The 20,992-nt window shown below is 44.1% G+C and overlaps 1 protein-coding gene across 3 annotated transcripts in view; it reads left to right on the forward strand.

Moving 5' to 3' along the window:
* The first annotated feature begins 967 nt into the window (after window positions 1-967).
* Window positions 968-20,992, forward strand: part of GPBP1 (GC-rich promoter binding protein 1) — a 40,699-nt gene continuing 20,674 nt past the window's right edge. The window contains exons 1-6 of one of the 3 annotated variants that reach the window (XM_056545863.1): window positions 968-1,152; window positions 9,861-9,980; window positions 11,209-11,332; window positions 13,968-14,191; window positions 15,602-15,668; window positions 17,540-17,715. In XM_056545863.1, coding sequence (XP_056401838.1) covers window positions 9,918-9,980; window positions 11,209-11,332; window positions 13,968-14,191; window positions 15,602-15,668; window positions 17,540-17,715 — 654 coding nt within the window. In that variant the 5' untranslated portion in view covers window positions 968-1,152; window positions 9,861-9,917. Of the gene's footprint in view, window positions 1,153-1,345; window positions 1,541-9,860; window positions 9,981-11,208; window positions 11,333-13,967; window positions 14,192-15,601; window positions 15,669-17,539; window positions 17,716-20,992 lie in introns of those variants that run through there. The other 2 variants (XM_056545844.1, XM_056545853.1) reach the window with 2 other exon arrangements.

Genomic DNA, 20,992 nt, shown 5'->3' on the forward strand with positions numbered 1-20,992 from the left:
GCACGGTACCGCGATCACTGCCGCGCGCTATTAGCCACGGGTCCTGGCCGTTGCTAGGTGCCGGGCCCGACCCGCTATGACGACGGGCCACGCCGTGGCCCCACGTTATAGAATGGGAGCCGACCCATGGCATACATGTATGCCATGGGTCGGAAAGGGGTTATCCAGGAAAAAACTTTTTTTTTTTTATATATCAACTGGCTCCAGAAAGTTAAACAGATTTGTAAATTACTTCTATTAAAAAATCTTAATCCTTTCAGTACTTATGAGCTTCTGAAGTTTAGGTTGTTCTTTTCTGTCTAAGTAATCTCTGATGACACCTGTCTCGGAAAAACGCCCAGTTTAGAAGAGGTTTGCTATGGGAATTCGCTTCTAAACTGGGCGTTTCCCGAGACACATGTCATCAGAGATTACTTAGACAGAAAAGAACAACCTTAACTTCAGAAGCTCATAAGTACTGAAAGGATTAAGATTTTTTCATTTACAAATCTGTTTAACTTTCTGGAGCCAGTTGATATATAAAAAAAAAGTTTTTTCCTGGATAACCCCTTTAATATTGTAACTTGAGGGACCACTGTGTGTGTGTGTGTGTATATATATATATATATATATATATATAAGCAAGCTGATATGTTGCCATGGGCAACTACACCACTTTCTCTACCCGAGTTTTGATAAATCTCCGTTATAAAAAAAACAGGTGTATACCCTCAGAGACGTGTGTGTGTGTGTGTGTGTGTGTCTATATCTATCTATCTATCTATCTATCTATCTATCTATCTATCTATCTATCTATCTATCTATATATATATGTATATATATTTTCAGGATTGCTCTACTGGACACAACCCCCTCATCCCCCCGACAACAGCGACTACTCGGCTCTTCATCACAGACACAAAACAAGACGCCCGCTCGTCAGCCTAAATACCCCTCCGCGCTCACGTGACGCCATGCGTCACTAGCGTCATGACGTACCGTTGGAGGAATTAGATGACGTCACTCGGTGGGGAGGCACGGGAGCCCCCATTGACGGCCTCGGCACGCATTTTAACCTCTTCGCCCCCAGATGGCGCCGCCCGATGGCTCTAAGCTGTACGGCTCCGCTCGCAGCTCGTGATCGGGTGGCCGCCGGGGCGCCGCGAAAAGCAGGTGAACAAGACGGAAGAAACGAAGGGGGGTGGCGCGTATACTTTTACTAGACGTTCCGGGCCACCCGTCCTATTGTAATCTAGTAGTAAGACAAACAGTCAGGCGTGGCTTGGACGGCTCAGACGAGGGTCCTTCGTAGGCGGAAGTGTGTGGAAGTACAGTGTATTACTTGACTGGTGAAGCCCCCGTGTATAGGCGTCCTGAGCGAACGCCTGTTAAGATTGTTTTACATGTGTCTTGTGCTTTCTCGGGTGGCTGAAACATTTGCTGTCTCCCTTGATGACGAGTGTCACCCCTTTGCATAGGACTGCAGGCTGCCGGAGCTGAAATCACCTTGTGATTGGTCCAGTTCTGGCCGGGTCCCATGCTGTCCTGGCTGGAGCAATGTGTGAGTACAGCTCACTTCCCTGTACACTCACTCACCTTCACTGCACAGTGCTCTGGCTCTGCTCATCCTCCTGCACATAACACATTTGTATAATATCTTGCTGCAGACTAGGGTATTAATGTGTTCTGCCATATCATTGTACTGCAGTTACAACAAAGTTATCGAGAAAAAAAAAAGTATCCATATAACTCTCCTGGGAAGGTCATGTGACCAGAACCCCAGCTTTCACAGGGGGTGGCCATTTTGGTTGTCACCCTGCTTTCCTGGGGGCAGCATATTGGTTGTCACCCAGCTTTTTCAGGAAACTGATAGAACTAGAAATAAGCTAAAAATGAGTTTTTAGTGATTTTACATTAAGATACAATGTTCTGGCGGGACTGAATGAGACCTGACAGTGTTTACTTTCCTGTAGTTTATCTGGCTGTTGCACAACTACAACTTTGGTGAAGCAGTTTGAAAAAGCTACAACTCTCAGCATCCCCTTATAGCTGCATTAAAGGGATTGGTTGCAACCTGTTGTAAAACTACAACTAACAAGTGCTGATAGCTGCAGGCATGTAGGGTAATGGCCGATTTTCATTTTCTTTATTTTTTTTGGGAGGGGACTTATTAGGGAAACCTACTTAACAGGGGCATCTAGCAAAGAATAGGTTGGCTACCTACCTACTGGCGGTTTTAGTCTAATGGTAGGATTACCTATTTACTCACTGGGGGATTCCCTACTTACTTAATTATGGTTTCTACCTTAATAGGGGGGATTCCATAACTACCTACTTGGGGCTTCTACCCAATAGGGGGATTCCCTACCTACTTGGGGCCTCTACCCAATAGGGGGATTCCCTACCTACTTGGGGCTTCTACCCAATGGGGGGGATTCCCTACCTACTTGGGGCTTCTACCCAAAAGGGCGGGGGGATTCCCTACCTACTTGGGGCTTCTACCCAATAGGGGGGGGGGGATTCCCTACCTACTTGGGGCTTCTACCCAATAGGGGGGGGGGATTCCCTAACTACTTGGGGCTTCTACCCAATAGGGGGGGGGGGGGATTCCCTAACTACTTGGGGCTTCTACCCAATAGGGGGGGGGGGGGGGGATTCCCTACCTACCTACTTGGGGCTTCTACCCAATAGGGGGGGGGGATTCCCTACCTACCTACTTGGGGCTTCTACCCAATAGGGGGGGGGGGTATTCCCTACCTACTTGGGGCTTCTACCCAATAGGGGGATTACCTACCTACTTGGGGCTTCTACCCAATAGGGGGGGGGGGGGATTCCCTACCTACTTGGGGCTTTTTCCTTTTAAGGGGGGTACTGCCTACCTATCTTCTGGGGGCTTTTATTTAATAGGGGAGATTCCCTATCTATCTGCCTACTTTCAAACCAAATAGTGGATTTCCTACTTAACTAATGGGGGAATATCTTAATCATGAGAGGGGGGGGGGCGGGCATATGTTTTTGCCAAAGTCTAGAGCCACATCAGCTGTCACATGATGTAAAAAAAATAAAATAAATATATATATCTGGACTGTAATTGTTTACAGTTACAAAAAGACAACTTCCAGCTCTGACATCCACAGGCATGTAGAATAATGGTTTTAAATCTCTGGGTGTCCAACTGTTGCACAACTACAACTCCCAGCATATATTGACAGCCTTAGACATTTAAGCTATGTTCCCATGGCGGAATTGCATAGGAATTTTCTGCTTGGAAATTCCTCTGCAGCGGTTTCCCATTGATTCACTGATTCCAGTGTCTGCTGAAACCTTGAATCTGTTCAATGTTTCTGCGGATTTTGCTCGGAAATGCATCGCTGTCTGTAATGAGGACTCGTCTCTAAGTGGTCCTAGTGCCGCCAAAAATGCAAATGTGTGGAATGTTTTCTAGGCGGACAATTCACACATTTTAAGCCCTGTGAACATAGCCTTACAGTAATGTTTACAACCTACGACTGTCCAGCAGGTTACAAAACTACAACCCCCAGCATCTGACAGCCGCAGGAAATTGGGGTAAGGCTAGGTTCACGTTGCAGTTGTGCTCTTTCGCTAGGTTCACGTTGCAGTTGTGCTCTTTCGCTAGGTTCACGTTGCAGTTGTGCTCTTTCGCTAGGTTCACGTTGCAGTGGTGCTCTTTCGCTAGGTTCACGTTGCAGTGGTGCTCCTTCGCTAGGTTCACGTTGCAGTGGTGCTCTTTCGCTAGGTTCACGTTGCAGTTGTGCTCTTTTGCTAGGTTCACGTTGCAGTTGTGCTCTTTCGCTAGGTTCACGTTGCAGTTGTGCTCTTTTGCTAGGTTCACGTTGCAGTTGTGCTCTTTCGCTAGGTTCACGTTGCAGTGGTGCTCTTTTGCTAGGTTCACGTTGCAGTTGTGCTCTTTTGCTAGGTTCACGTTGCAGTGGTGCTCTTTCGCTAGGTTCACGTTGCAGTGGTGCTCTTTCGCTAGGTTCACGTTGCAGTGGTGCTCTTTCGCTAGGTTCACGTTGCAGTGGTGCTCTTTCGCTAGGTTCACGTTGCAGTGGTGCTCTTTCGCTAGGTTCACGTTGCAGTGGTGCTCTTTCGCTAGGTTCACGTTGCAGTGGTGCTCTTTCGCTAGGTTCACGTTGCAGTGGTGCTCTTTCGCTAGGTTCACGTTGCAGTGGTGCTCTTTCGCTAGGTTCACGTTGCAGTGGTGCTCTTTCGCTAGGTTCACGTTGCAGTGGTGCTCTTTCGCTAGGTTCACGTTGCAGTGGTGCTCTTTCGCTAGGTTCACGTTGCAGTGGTGCTCTTTCGCTAGGTTCACGTTGCAGTGGTGCTCTTTCGCTAGGTTCACGTTGCAGTGGTGCTCTTTCGCTAGGTTCACGTTGCAGTGGTGCTCTTTCGCTAGGTTCACGTTGCAGTTGTGCTCTTTCGCTAGGTTCACGTTGCAGTTGTGCTCTTTCGCTAGGTTCACGTTGCAGTGGTGCTCTTTCGCTAGGCTCACGTTGCAGTGGTGCTCTTTCCCTAGGTTCACGTTGCAGTTGTGCTCTTTCCCTAGGTTCACGTTGCAGTTGTGCTCTTTCCCTAGGTTCACGTTGCAGTTGTGCTCTTTCCCTAGGTTCACGTTGCAGTTGTGCTCTTTCCCTAGGTTCACGTTGCAGTTGTGCTCTTTCCCTAGGTTCACGCTGCAGTTGTGCTCTTTCCCTAGGTTCACGCTGCAGTTGTGCTCTTTCGCTAGGTTCACGCTGCAGTTGTGCTCTTTCGCTAGGTTCACGCTGCAGTTGTGCTCTTTCCTGTTCTGGGTCCATTTGGGTTGGAACACAACTGACACTACAGGGTCCCAATGGATCCCATTGACTTGAATGGGGTCCATCGGGGTGCGGTAGTTTACCAGAGAAAAAAAATAGTGCAGGCGCTATTCCATCCCCTAAATGTCCCCCGTTCTGACAGACTGGCCAATGGAGCTGCATATAATGGGGCTATATGGCAATGTGAAAGAGCCCTAATGGTTTCCAACTTCTGATTTTCCAGTTTTTGTGAAACTACAACTCCCAATGTGTCCTGACAGCCAATGCTGTTTAGAGTAAAAGGGTATATTCACACGGCAGAATTTCCGTGTCTGCATTCATTTGGGTGGTTTCTAGCTTGTGCGGATTTCGTTTTCGTGCAGAATCCGCACGCTGAAATTCTGAATTGTGAAAGGGAGACAGTGCGGAATCCCAATGAAGTCTATTGGGCTTTAATTTAATTCTGCTGTGTAAATATAGCCGAATTGTTTACAATCTGTTGCAAAACTACAAATCCCATCATGTCAGCCCCAGACTTGTAGGGTAATGGATTGCAACTCTTCAGCTCTTGCAAGACTATAACTCCTAGCATCCCCTCACAGCCTTTGTCTCAGGGCGTCCAGATTCGCAACAGCTGAACAACCACAGGGGTTGGAGAGCGCAATCCTCTGGCATCCTATATGATGGTGCAGTCAATTCTTTCCAATGCTTTATTCTTCTTTAGACCTTTTTGGATCCTTTTTTTTTATCTTTTTACTGCAGTGGCCCCAGAAAATGTATATTATTGCATTAATAAATATTTCCGCTTCTCTTCACCTTTTTTTTATTTATTTATTTATTATTTATTTTTAAGTAGGTTAAGGCTACACAGCTACTGAAAATTTTGGAAAAATTGTAGTCACCTCACAACTTTACCCATTTCTTAGAAGAGTGTTTCCAAACCAGGGTGCCTCCAGCTGCTGCAAAACTACAACTCCAGCATACCCGGACAGCCAAAGGCCAGCTTGAGGCACCCTGGTGGGGAAACACTGCCTTATAAGTTGAATCATAGTCACTTGACATTTTTGTTTTTGTATATTTACCCTGAATTCGCATGCGGCAGATTTGTTACAAAACTGTAGTTAATTTCTTGGTTCACACAATTTTAACTGATTTATCTGAGTGAAACGGGTTTTACATAAGTATAGCAGAGCTTATGTTTTTTTTAGAAACGGCACCATACCTGTCCTCAGGTTGTGTTTGGTATTACAGCTCAGTGCCATTGAAGTGAATGAAGCCAAGTTGCAATACCACACACAACCTGAGGAGACGAGTGATGCTGTTTTAGGAAGAAATTAGGTTTGTTTTGCTATTGGTAGATGTGCTGTCTACTAGCGGCGGCCCCCGGCTACTGAGAACAGCCGGGGGCTGCAGAGTATGGAGCGGGTAAGAGTCCGAAGCCGCCTTGACCTGCTTGGTGCCCGGAACTGCATGTTCCAGGCGATAGGAATTCCACATCCTGTGGTGTTAGGAGTATTCTGGGATCTAACATTTTATCCCCTATCCCCTAAAGATGTCTGATCTCGGGGGGGGACCTCCCGCGATCTCGCTGCAGCGACCACATTGTATGCAGAGCTGCACGTAACGCCACGCCCCCCCTTGCGGCTGGCTATTAACCCTTTAGATCGCCGCTGTCAAAGCTGACAACGGCGTCTAAAGGGACATGTGAATGCTTCCTGGTGGGCTAGTGGGGCGGATCCACTATAGAGGTAGCCAGAGGGCTTACCTCTGTTCACTGCTGCCCCGTGGCTCTGTCATTGATAGAGCCTGGCTGGACTAGGCTCTATCAATGGATCACAGAGCACACAGATCAATGGAATTCAATAGAACTCTATTGATCTGTATGATGAATCTAATGATTCCTTCTAAAAGTCTAATAAAGTGTTAAAAAAAATAAAAAAAAAAATAAAAATAAAAGTTAAAAGACACACTAACCCCTTCCATGTTAGAAGTTCAAATCACCACCTTTTCCTATATAAAAACATATAAACATAATAATAAACATATTTAGTATAGCTGCGTGCATAATTGTACTAACAAAATATAACATTATGTATAATATGTAAATGTGAAAAAAAATACCAAACCACAGAATTGCAATTTTTATAATATCCCAGAAAAAAAAGTATAAAATCGATTAAAAAGTCAGATCAATGCCAAAAATGGTATCGATACAAAAAAAAAAAAAAAACAGATTATGGCGCAAAAAATGAGCCCTCATACAACCTGGTATGTAATATATATATATATATATATATATATATATATATATATATATATATATATATATATATATATATATATATATATATATATATATTAATATAAAAGCTACAGGGGTCAAAAAAAATGGCAATTAAAAAAATTGGAAAAAGTTCGGATTTTTTTTTTTCAATTAGCAAAACATGACGGAAACTATACAAATCTGTGTATGTGTATAAAAAAAATTATATATATTTTTTGGTTTCGGAGAATATGTTATTGAAAAATGTAAAGGTATCATTATAGTAGATAGTTATGGCTATTATAGGGCAAGGAGGGAAAAGAGTGTAAAAGTGAAAATTGGCCCGGACAAGTGGATCGTCATGAGGGACAAGTAGATTTTGCTTCGTTTTAGTCCCGTGGACAAGTAGTTTTTTTAATTAAATTCCCACACCCCTGCACCATCTATACTTGATATTAGCTGCGACTCTTTTTGAGAGCCAGAAAGTGGTGCTAAACCTTTGAAAATAGGGTGCTAATAGCACAAAAAGCCTAACCATGCCCTAACCACTTCACTTAAAAAAAAAATGGCTAACAGGGCGCTAAATCAGGTGCTAAATATTCGAATATGTGGCACTAATAGTGTGCGCCACATTTTAACCCGTAAGTATGTTTACGTCCTGCGTTGGCTCCCGCGATATTAGGGGCCATCAACGTCCGGGACCCGCCGCTAATACCGGACATCACCGATCGCGGTGATGCCTGGTATTAACCCTTAAGTGAAAGTGAAACCTTCCCGGCAGCTCAGTCGGGCTGATCGGAACGAACGCAGTGAACCCGCGGTGTCCCGATCAGCTGTATGGACACGAGGAGGATCCCTACCTGCCTCCTCGCTGTCCGATCGCCGAATGACTGCTCCGTGCCTAAGATCCAGACAGGAGCAGTCGAGCGCCGATAACACTGATCAATGCCAAGTTATTGCATAGCAGTGATCAGTGTAGGAAATCAGTGTGTGCAATGTTAAAGTCCCCTGGGGGGGCTATAACATTGCCAAAAAAATAAAATATATATATATTAAAATAAAGTGTTAATAAATGTGATTTAACCCCTTCCCTAATAAGGCTGGGTTCTCACTACGTTTTGTACTTACGGTTTCCGTATACGGGTGGGAGGAGGGGGGCGGGGCTTAATCGTGGCGCCCCCACTCAGCCGTATAGGGGAACCATATTTAATGCATGTCTATGAGCCGACCGGAGTGAACCGCAGCCTCCAGTCGGCTGCGTTTTCGGCCGTATGCGGCTTCCCGACCGCCGGCAAAAACGCGTTTTTGCCTACGGTTGGGAAACCGCATACAGACGAAAACGCAGCCGACCGGAGGCTGCGGTTCACTCCGGTCGGCTCATAGACATGCATTAAATATGGTTCCCCTATACGGCTGAGTGCGGGCGCCGCGATTAAGCCCCGCCTCCCCTCCTCCCAGCCGTATACGGGAACCGGAAGTACAAAACGTAGTGTGAACCCAGCCTAAGTCTGAATCACCCCCTTTTCCCATAAAAAAAACTAAACTATGTAAATAAAAATGTGGTATCGCCGCCTGCGTAAATGTCCGAACTATAAAAATATATAATTAATCAAACCACACGGTCAATGGCGTACACATAAAAAATAATTCCAAAGTCCAAAATAGCAAATTTTTGGTCACTTCTTATACCATGAATAAAAAGCGATCAAAAATTCCAATCAAAACAAAAACTTCAGATTACGGTGCAAACAATGAGCCCCCATACATGCCATTTTCATGTGCTGGTAGTGAATTCTGAGCTATTAGAGGTGGGGTCCTCATGTCTTCAGAGCACTTGCAAAAGAGTGTGTGAAGAGTGAAGATCATCTTTTAAAGGGGTACTAAACCGGGAATTTTTTTTTTTTTAAATCAACTGGTGCCAGAACGTTAAACAGACTTGTAAATTATAGATGAGTAGTTCGGCACTGCTAATTTCTGAACCTGAAAGCGCGTGGACACTAAGTCGCTGTAGCGGAATGGGGATACGGTGGTGCTCGGACTCACGTAGAATATACCATCAGTGCATGAGAAGACAAAGAAAAGTCGGCACTCACCGGGTTTCCAATTCAGCAGATTTTATTGCACGTTGCTCACAGGCGTAGTACAATTCTAGGGGAGACGACGGATGGTACAAGGGGGGTACCACAGAGAGGCCTCTCTGTGGTACCCCCCTTGTACCATCCGTCGTCTCCCCTAGAATTGTACTACGGCTGTGAGCAACGTGCAATAAAATCTGCTGAATTGGAAACCCGGTGAGTGCCGACTTTTCTTTGTCTTCTCATGCACAGACTTGTAAATTACTTCTATTTAAAAAACCTAATTCTTCCAGTACTTATCTGTTGCTGTATGCTCCAGAGGAAGTTGAGTTGTTCTTTTCTGTCTGACCACAGTGCTCTCTGCTGACACCTGATGCCCATGTCAGGAACTGTCCAGAGTAGGAGCAAATCCCCATAGCAAACCCCTCCTACTCTGGACAGTTCCTGACATGGACAGAGGTGTCAGCAGAGAGCACTGTGGTTAGACAGAAAAGAAATTCAAAAAGAAAAGCACTTCATGTGGAGCATACAGCAGCTGATAAGTACTGGAAGGATTAAGATTTTTTAATAGAAGTAATTTACAAATCTGTTTTAACTTTCTGCCACCAGTTTATTTAAAAACCTTTTTTTTTTTTTCCCAGTGGAGTACCCCTTTAAGGCGAAATGTTTGTTTAAATGCTATGGGGGTATTAGTGTTATGTTATTTCTTGCGATTTCCCATTGTCATGTGTTCTTATGTCTTCTCAGGGGCTTGCAATGAGGTGTTAGAACCTCGTTTCCCATCATCCGAGTGACTTGACCTAAATGGCGCAGCATGACTTTGCTCCAGCCTGGCTTAGCTTCCCTACACCACCATCATCCACAAAGGTAAAACTTGGGCTCTTCCATGGGACTCTGGGGGGGTTGTGGAAGACTATGTAGAATCCTGTGAAGTTTGCTTGTAGTGTTTCCTATGTGTACTTCATGCAGTGGTGTCCAAACGTATTTCCATTGGTGCCATAAATCTGCCCAGTCAGATGCCGTCTGGGCCCCAAAACTGTATCTGCTGTTCTGCACGTGTTGGGTTCACGCTACGTTTTGGCAATACGGTCACCGGATCCGGCTGGGGGGAGTGGAAATCGGGCGCTCCCGGGGAATCGTGGTATGCTGCGGTTTCAGGTCCGGTCACAAAACCGGATACGTGGCAAAAATGTGCCGACCGTAGTCACTATGTGACTCTAATCGGCTCGTTTAAATGAATATATACGGGCCGGGTCTGCCTGGGGTATGGGAGCGCCCGATTTTTTTTTTTTCACTCCCCCAAGACGGATCCGGTGACTGTATCGTCAAAACGTAATGTGAACCCACCCTTATAATAGAATGGGGGAGATTTATCAAGACCTGTGTAGAGGAAGAGTGGTGCAGTTGCCCATAGCAACCAATAAATTACATTTTAGAGGCCTGGGAAAAATGAAAGAAGCGATCTGGTTGCTATGGGCAACTGCACCGCTCTTCCTCTACATAGGTTTTGATAAATCTCCCCCAATGCTCTCTAGTTTAGAGTCTATCCATTTCCTGACCGCTGCAGTCAGGTAGATATTTCGCTCACTCTGGGGTTGCCGTGGCAACACAGCAACAGACAATCTCTTCGTTGCAGAGACATCCTGTCATGTGACCTCCATTGAGATCATGTGACAGGGCAGTCATAGACCAGAAATAACCATAGATTTGTTCCGGGTGGGTGCGATCAGTGTGTCTTGTATACAGGGTTGGGGGCGTTTAAATTATTCGCGTCTTCCTGGTTCTCTTCATATTCGCTAAACCGCTGCACTTGGACCCCATAGCTAAAGGGGTATTCCGGCCTTAGACACCCTGTCCAAAGGATAGAGGATAAGATGTCTGATCGCAGGGGTGCGATCGCACCCCTGCGATCAGACATCTTATCCTCTATCCTTTGGATGGGGTGTCTAAGGCCGGAATACCCCTTTAATTGTACAGTTCTGAAATGCGCTCCCACTGTAGACATTTGTGAAACACTCTGTGCTGCAGCGGGGCTGTACACCGTCGTACTTGTGAAGGAGGGTACTTCCGTGCTGATCATAGTTTTTCATTGCAGACCACTTTAAATACTGAGAAACAATCTGATGGTTTTATGCGACTGGATGGTCGATTCAACGACATACGGAGACGTCACAATTCTTCAGATACATTTGATTCCGCATTTGGTCGCTCCAGTGGTGGTAGGTTTTATTTATTTATTTATTACAAAAAAAGGTGATCTATTTAAAGGGGTATTCCATTTTTTTTATTTACTTATGAGCACCTGATGCAAAGTCATATAACTTTGAAATAAACTTGTATTACCTTTCAGAGGTGGAGTGTCCCCTTTTTATGCATTTTTGTTGACCCCCTAATGTTCTGTAGTTTAGGCCATTCAAGACTACTGTTGTCTCGGGCCTTTCCCTGCTTGCTGTGCGGCTCGAGAAGAGTCGCCTGATCTCAGGGGACTGGGCTGCTTCTTGTCTTTTCTGACAAGCCAGCTTCTAGATGATATGTACACGCCAGTGCTAATTAAAGGGGTACTCCACTGGAAAACATTTATTTATTTTTTTTCAAATCAACTGGTGCCAGAAAGTTAAACAGATTTGTAAATGACTTCTATTTTTAAAAATCTTAATCCTTCCAGTACTTATCAGCTGCTGTATGCTCCACATGAAGTTATTTTTGAATTTCCTTTCTGCCTGACCACAGTGCTCTTTGCCGACACCTCCTGTGTACTTTAGGAACTGTCCAGAGCAGCATATGTTTGCTATGGGAATTTCCTCCTACTCTGGACAGTTCCTAAAATGGACAGAGGTATCAGCAGAGAGCACTGTGGTCAAACAGAAAGAAAAGAACTTCCTCAGTAGTATATAGCAGCTGAAAAGTACTGGAAGGATTAAGATTTTTAAATAGAAGTAATTTACAAATCTGTTTCACTTTCTGGCACCAGTTGATAAAATAAAAAAATAAAATGTTTTCCATCGGAGTACCCCTTTAATAAGTTGCCACTGCACCTGCTTACAGTGCTTTATCTACGTATCACTACTGTGAGCTCACCGTGACCATATGACATGGAGTGTGCAGACCATCACTTTATGAGGAGATGAGAATGAAGGGGCAGTAGCACGGATTCAGTGATGTGGCACCTTCACAGTTTTTTCTTGCACTGCACTATAGGGAAATGCAGCACAGCTCCAATCAACTAAATGGGGCTGGCGGCCATTCCCTGTACCAGCTGGGTGGGAAGGTGGCCCCTTCAATCTTTGGATTGGTGTTTGATGGCTATTAAAATGACAGCACTTTATAAGATAGGAATACCCCTTTTAAAGGGGTTCTCTGCCGGAAAACATCTTATCCCCCATCCAAAGGATTGCTGGGGACTCCTGCGATCTCCACTGCAACACCCCAGTCATCCGGTGCACAGAGAGAACTCTGCTCTGTGCCGGATGACTGGCGACTACAGCCGCCACGCCCCCTTCCATTTATGTCTACGTGAGGAGGCGTGGCGGCTTTGTACTAGCAGTCACGCCTCCTCCCATAGACATGAATAGAGGGGGCGTGACGTCACAAACACGGAAGCTTAAAGCTTCCATCTTCCGGATGCTGCTGCTGCCAGCCCGGAGATCGCGGGTGTCCCAAGCGGCAGACATCTTATCCCCTTAGCCTTATTATGCGCTGGAGGAATGGGTGGGCTTATCGGCCCATGGGTGTGAAGAACTTACACCTGTGAAGAATGTGCTCCCATCACTTCCTTCTAATGTCAGCATGATCCCGCGATAGACTGTCAAATTGGGGAAAACATCAAAATTACCAAAAGTTTTTTGGGGCTTTACCTTAAAAAAAAAAAGTAAGCAAGGTTTATGTTTCCCCTGTGCCCCTACTATTACTTGGCACGGTGTTTCCCAACCAGGGTGCCTTTTTCAAAATTACAACTCCCAGCATGCCCGGACAGCTGAAGGCACCATCATAATGCGATCTAGGAGAAGGTCCTTTTCCTTACTTTGCCTGCGGGTTATATTTGTGCTGTCTTGTAATGCCGGGGAACAGTTGTAGGGGCCAAGCGACACTCTCACCCAGCAAGGAGCCCTGTACGCCAATCGTGCGGGTCCTTAACAACGAATCGGATCTTGACTAGATTCGTTGACAACGAATTCCATTATCGATTAATAGTTGCAGCCCTATACTGCACGGATGTAAGTTATTTACGCACCAGGTCCCGCTTTGCCCACCCATATCTCCAGCACATCATAACTATGCACGCCTGTATGACTGAGACAGGAATATGCCAGATAGAAATGAAAACCCCCAAGAACTCAAAGGCTTATCGACAAACCCTATAAATATTTTTGATCAGCACGACCCCCCCCCCCCCCCCCCCCAAGTACTCATACTTTATTTTCTTTATTTATTTTCTTGTACAAATGACCACAGGGCTCTTTTTAAAATCCTGATAGGCGATCAGATATCTTTGGCTGGAATACCCCTTTAAGCAGTCAGGTATTTATATTAGTCAGAGTCCTCATCGGTCTCCTGTTCACCAACACTATAACCCGGTGTTGTTGGGTTTAGTGTGAGTGTACGGGTGACTGTTTTCCTTCAATTATATCCCCATTGTGTATTTATTTGACCTTTTTATTTATATATATATATATATATATATATATATATATATATATATATATATATATATATATATATATATTTTTTTTTTTTTTTTATGTTTAATGTTCTAGTCTTGGATCAGGAAGTGTAATTAGAGAATATAGGAAACATCTTTGTTTTATCTTTTTTACCATATTGATCCCTGTTCTCCTTCTTGGTTTATGGATATAGGGAATATTGTGAAAAAAGAAAAGAATGGCTGGCGCTCACAAGGCAGGGCTCTATCGGAGAACATAAATCACAGCGGTACACTGAATGGCACAGGCTCCTGCTCTCGTAGCAGCACGTTTCAAAGTGGAAAAAGCCAAGGGCTTCATGAGGGGAGTTTTTCAGAGAACGAAGCAACTCGAAAAGATGACCACGAAAGACGCAAGCGTTTTGAAGCCGAAGACTTTGTATGTATACATACAATGTGCCATGTTGGGTCCATTCCTTTAAATCTCTGTGGCTTCATGAAACCTTAGGCTGAACTCACACACGCTGTTGTTGGAATTTAAAGCCCCTAAAGCTTATTTCATATCCACAGGATGAGGGTCAGATTGTGAGAGGTCTGCCTGTTGGGACACACCACGATCTCTGGGACGGGGCTCGGACTTTCCCCGCCACATGAAGCGGTGGGGAGGCACAAACTCCATGCAATGTCTAGGGGACTGCCAGAAATACCTGAGCACTTTCTTCAAATGGGGAAGTCTGCCTAAGGGGATTCAGCCAGTTCTATGTCACGTTCAAAGCTGCAGACATGGGCAAATAGCTAATAGGGAGGTAAAGCAAGTGATATCGGTCTCTTAGATGATGGCTGTTTTGCAAAGTTATAAAATCATGTTTCCCCCCCCCCCCACTAAGCCTTGTACATCAATCATGACGGGCAGGAAGGGGTGGTGGTGGGAGGAGGAGTGCATGCTGCAGCTCAGCACAGCATCTATGGTTCTTGGGCTTAAAGAGAAATCATGATTTGATAAAAACAATTGTCAAATAGCCAGGAATAATCTGTTTTATATACCTAACTATCTGCCCATGTCTGCAGCTGTGAGCGTTATATAGAGCTCACAGATTCCCTTAAAAGGAGAACTCCAGCGAAAGTTAATTTATCCCCTATCCACAGGATAGGGGATAAGTAGCTGATCACGGCCCCCCGTGATCAGCTACTTATCCCCTATCCTGTGGATAGGGGATAAGTTAATTTGGTGGTCCGGCTGCAAAAAAACAATCCCCCATATAGGTCTGTAGGTGGAACATTTAAAGCGTTATGACTTTTAGTAGGTGAGGAGGAAAAAATCAAAAGTGCAAAAAATGAAAAAGCTGAGTCTTTAAGGGGTTAATTTTATTCAGTAATAACATATAAAAAGTCTTTGAATCTGACTGCCCACTAAAAGAAGCAGTCCCTAGATTTTCCTGACAAAGTGTCAATGGCCGAGGCATGCAGTTGTATAGTGTACAGTTGCAGATTCCTTTGTGTGGCTGTTAAAGGGGTTATCCAGAAATAGAAAAACAGAGCTAATTTGTTTCAAAAACAGCTCCATGCCTGTTCCCAGGTTGTGTGAGGTGTTACAACTTGCCTCCTTCACTTCAATAAAAACTGAGCTGCAGAACCACACCCAACCTGGAGACAAACAGGGAGCGTTTTTGAAAGAAATTAGCTCTGTTTTTCTATTCCTGGATAACCCCTTTAAGTGAACAGAACCTTGGAGAAGAAATAGTCTCTGCACCTTTTCTCTGATATTTTCTTATGTCTTTCTGTTGAGCTGTCTTAATCTCCAAGAAAAAAATAAATGGATTGATGTCTTGATGTATTTTCTATTTTGCAGCCTTCTCTAAACCCAGAGTGTGAAAAAGAGTTTAACCAAAATAAGTCTGTAGCTGCAGGAGTATGGGGTGAGTATGGTTAAAAAATAAGTCTAGATGATTGAAATAAGATTAGAGTTTTTTGAAGGGGACTGAGCTCCCTCTGGCAATGACCAATGACAACCTCTTTAAGGCTGCGTTCACACGGCCGTCTAGACCCGTTCTTCTGCCGTCAAATATAAAAACTGACTTTAATAAACCCAGAAATGTTTTGTTCTGAGCATGCCCAGAAGTAGGGATGTACCGATACTAGTATCGGGGCCGATACTGGCCATTTACATGGTATCTGGGACTTGTTACAATGTCCCCGATATCAAATCTGATACCTGCTGCCGCTCCGCTGCCTTGTTCTTCTGCTCTCCCGTCCGCATCATGGCGTTCTATGCCCACACGTCACTCCGCCTCCTTCACTGTGCCCAGCGTAACGCTACGGAGGAAGCGGAGTGACGTGTATGTCACGTGCTCCTCCATAGAACGCCATGATGCTGACGAGGCAGCGGAGCGGCAGCACCCATCAGAGGACAGCTGCAGGTGAGCTGTCTACAAGGGTGGGGGCTGCTGTCTACAGGGCCCTGCTGTCTAAAGGGGAATGCTAGTAACGTCTGCAGGGGGGGCTGCGGTCTAAAGGGGGGGGGGGGGTCCTGCTGTCTAAAGGGGGCCTGCTGTTTACAAGGGGGGCTGCTACTATAGTCTAAAGGGGGCTTGCTGTCTACAGGGTGGGGGCTGCGGTACACAAGGGGGCTGCTACTATTGTCTACATGGGGGCCTGCTGTCTACAAGGGTGGGGGGCTGTGGTCTACAAGGGGGGCTGCTACTAATGTCTACAGGGGGGCTGCTAGTGTCTGCAAGAGGATACTACCTACTATTAAAGGCAGTCTTACAGAAGAGTCACCTGCACTAACTTCAATTTATAGGTAGATAGGTCAGGTGATCATCATTCTCGCCACCAATCCAAATTCCCTGTTCTGTCCAATGGAGAAGAGAGAAATCTTGGCTCATACTACAGCAGCCGCCTCCATTGTACACAACAAGGACCCACATATCAGAACAATAAGCAGCGCCAGAAACCGGGTCACCCTGGTGTCAGATTCCCTTTAAAATAAAAGTACTCGTACTTGGTATCGGCGAGTACTAGAATTTAAGTATCGGTACTCGTACTCGGTCTTAAAAAAATGGTATCGGGACATCCCTACTCAGAAGTAAAAACGGATGCAAACGGACATTGAAGTCTCATCGGTTTTTCATAGACTTCAATGCTAAATTTACTGGATCGTTTTTTTTTTAATTTTTTTTTAATTTTTTTTAAATTTTTTTTTACGGAAGAGTGCCGTTTTTTCTGCGGTCAAAAAAAGGAAAAGGAGTGCAGACGGGTGCCAACGGATGTGAAAGGATTAAAAAAAAAAAAAAAAAACCATTGACATGAAGGGGATTTTTTTTAAAAACCATTTGTAATCCGTTTACAGCCTGCAAGAACGGAACCGAAACGGGGATAAAATAAAAAAAATGGGGACAGACGGCCATGTGAACGCACCCTAAAGGGGTATTCCACCCCTAGGCATCTTATCCCCTATACAAAGGATAGGGGATAAGATGTCTGATCACGGGGGTCTGATCCCTGGGCAGCACATGGCGATCATTTCAAATGCTGGGTGCGGACGGCAGGGGTTGTGATGTCATGGCCACGCCCCCACATGTCACGCCCCTTCAATGCAAGTCTATGGGAGGGGGCGTGGCAGACACCACGCCCCCTCCCATAGACTTGCATTGAGGGGGTGTGACCGTGACGTCACAAACCCTGCTGCCCGCTCCAAGCGTTCGGAACAAAATGTTTCGAATGCTCGGGCAGCGGAGTACCCCTTTAAATGGTTGAGATCTTTACCTGTTCTATTCTTCTTGTACAGAATATCCTTTGAATAGTAAGTCCAGACCTTCACGAATGCTGGTCATTAGGAAAGGGATGAAAGATGACTTCTCACTGTCTGGATATCCAATTGCAACAAGTTCTCGCTCACCTGTCGTGAGGAGTGGAACTGATGCTCCCAAGAGCCTTGGACCCAAAGAAGCAAGTCCCGCTCAGGTGAATGTCTATTACCGTAGCCATTTCTGGAAGGGAGATGATTGCAAAAGAGATTACCTCACATGTAATGCTTAACCCCTTAACGACCAAGGACGTAATATATTTACGTCCTTGGCCGGCTCCCGCGATATAACACTGGGTAACGCGGTGACCCCTTGGCATATCGGGTCGGTCCCGGCATTTAACTGAAGCCGGGACCCGGTGCTAATAGCGCGCGGCATGCTATTTACCCTTTAGACGCGGCATTCAAAGTTGAACGCCGCGTCTAAAACGAAAGTAAAAGCTTCCCGGCTGCTCAGTGGGGCTGATCGGGACCACCGCAGTGAAAATGCGGTGTCCTGATCAGCTAGGACGCTAGCAGAGGTCTTCTTGCCTTCCTCCGGCGTGTCCGTACGGCGATTGATTGCTCCAAGCCTGAGATGCAGGCTTAAGCAATTGACCGCCGATAATACTGATCAATGCAAAGCTATGGCTTTGCAGTGATCAGTGTAAAAGATCAGTGTGTGCACTGTTATTGCCCCCTATGGGAGCTATAACACTGCCAAAAAAAAGTGTAAGAAAAAAAAAAAGGTTAATAAATTTGATTTAACCCTTTCCCTAATAAAAGTCCACATCACAAAAAGCCTTTTCCCATTAACCCCTTAAGGACCAAGGACGTACCGGTACGTCCTTGGTCCTGCTCTCCTGATATAACGCGGGGTTATACAGTAACCCCGCGTCATATCACGGCGGGCCCGGCGTCATAGTGAAGCCGGGACACGCCTCTAATAGCGCGCAGCGCCGAACGCGGCGCCGCGCACTATTAACCCTTTAGCCGCGTGCTCAGAGCTGAGCCGCGCGGCTAAAAGTGAAAGTGAAAGTTGGGTTGTTCGGGATAGCCGCGGCTAATCGCGGCATCCCGAACAGCTGACAGGACAGCGGGAGTTCCCCTACCTGCCTCCTCGCTGTCCGATCGCCGAATGACTGCTCAGTGCCTGAGATCCAGGCATGAGCAGTCATGCGGCAGAATTGTCGATCACTGGTTTCCTATGAGAAACCAGTGATCAATGAAGATCAGTGTGTGCAGTGTTATAGGTCCCTATGGGAGCTATAACACTGCAAAAAAAAGTGGAAAAAAAAAGTGAATAAAGATAATTTAACTCCTCCCCTATTAAAAGTTTGAATCACCCCCCTTTTCCAAAAAAAACACAAAAAAAAAAACAGTGTAAATAAAAATAAAAATAAACATATATGGTATATGTAATTCCAAAGTCCATAATAGTGCATTTTTGGTCACTTTTTATATCATTTAAAAAGAAATCAATAAGTCCTATCAATGCAAAAATGGTACCGTTAAAAACTTCAGATCACGGCGCAAAAAATGAGCCCTCATACTGCCCCATACACGGAAAAATAAAAAAGTTATAGGGGTTAGAAGATGACAATTTTAAACGTATTAATTTTCCTGCATGTAGTTCGACAAAATCAAACCTATATAAGTAGGGTATCATTTTAATCGTATGGACCTACAGAATAAAGATGAGGTGTCATTTTTACTGAAAAATGTACTACGTAGAAACGGAAGCCCCCAAAAGTTACAAAACGGCGTTTTTTTTTTCAATTTTGTCGCACAATGATTTTTTTTCCATTTCACCGTAGATTTTTGGGCAAAATGACTGACGCCATTACAAAGTAAAATTGGTGGCGCAAAAAGTAAGCCATCATATGGATTTTTAGGTGCAAAAAGTTATGATTTTTTTAAAGGCAAGGAGCAAAAAACGAAAATGCAAAAACGGAAAAACCCCCGGTCCTTAAGGGGTTAAAAAATAAAATAAAACTAAATATAAACATATGTGGTATCGCCGCGTGCATAAATGTCCGAACTATTAAAAATATATCATTAATTAAACCGCACGGTCAATGGAGTATGCGGAAAAAAATTCCAAAGTCCAAAATAACGTATTTTTGGTCACTTTTTATATCATGAAAAAAATTAATAAATAGCGATCAAAAAGTCCGATCAATACAAAAATGGTACCGCTAAAAACTTCAGATCACGGCGCAAAAAATTAGCCCTCATACTGCCCCATAAGCGGAAAAATGACTGATGTCACTGCAAAGTAGAATTGGTGGTGCAAAAAATAAGCCATCATATGGATTTTTAGGTGCAAAATTGAAAGGGTTATGATTTTTAAAAGGTGAGGAGGAAAAACCCGAAAGTGCAAAAAATGGAAAAAAAAAACTGTGGTCCTTAAGGGGTATTCCGGAGGAAACCTTTTTTTTTTTTTTTTTTTTTTATTTATTTATTTATTTATTTATTTTTTTGAACTAGTGCCAGAAAGTTAAACAGATTTGTAAATTAGGGAAATTATATAAAGATAATTGGGGCTCAAGGTCAAGGATATATGGACGCAAGTTAATAATAAAAATAGAAAAAGAAGTATTAGCCCTCAGTTCAATATCTAAAATAGATTCAATGATAGATGTCTGGTATCAGAAACACTGAAAAAAACTAAGATGAATAATCAAAGCTTTAATAGATGTAAAAGATATAGATATATATATATATATATATATAGATATATATATATATATATATATATATATATAGCGTTTCCCGCAGGGCCCTACGGTAACGCTATAGTATAAAATTACAATAAATGAAAATGTCTAAAAATGTCTCAATAGTCCACTCCAGCTGTTGTGAATAGATAGCACTTGTAAATTGTAGCTATCTAAATTTACATATATAGTACAAAGATATCAATATGTTTATCATACAGCGACTCAAAGTGATAAACCATAAGTATTATTGCATCAGATATATCAACCTGTATATCTGCATCAGATATATCATTTGCATCAGATATATCAACCTGTATTCATAAGCAAATCACCCGGCAAAGGAAAATTTGTACAATAAAAATCTTGTTGAATGATAACTTATATGAAAGTTGTAAAGAATAGGTGTCCCATAAATGATGATAATAAATCCTGTGCACCAAGAGAATGTGCTGAAACAGAAATGTCCTGCAAAGAAAATATATCCTATAATAATCCTTTCAAAGTGAGTACACCGTGCTGATAGGTATATACTAGTTTATAGCAAATCCATATGGTCCAATATAGGCACGCAGCACTGTTTGCCGGTTTAGATGATTGTTAAAGGGGTACTCCGGTGAAAACCTTTTTTCTTTTAAATAAACCGGTGGCAGAAAGTTAAACATATTTGTAAATTACTTCTATTAAAAAATCGTAATCCTTCCAGTACTTATTAGCTGCTGAATGCTACAGAGGA

This window comes from Hyla sarda, chromosome 1, assembly GCF_029499605.1.
Source record: "Hyla sarda isolate aHylSar1 chromosome 1, aHylSar1.hap1, whole genome shotgun sequence".
NCBI lineage: Eukaryota > Metazoa > Chordata > Amphibia > Anura > Hylidae > Hyla > Hyla sarda.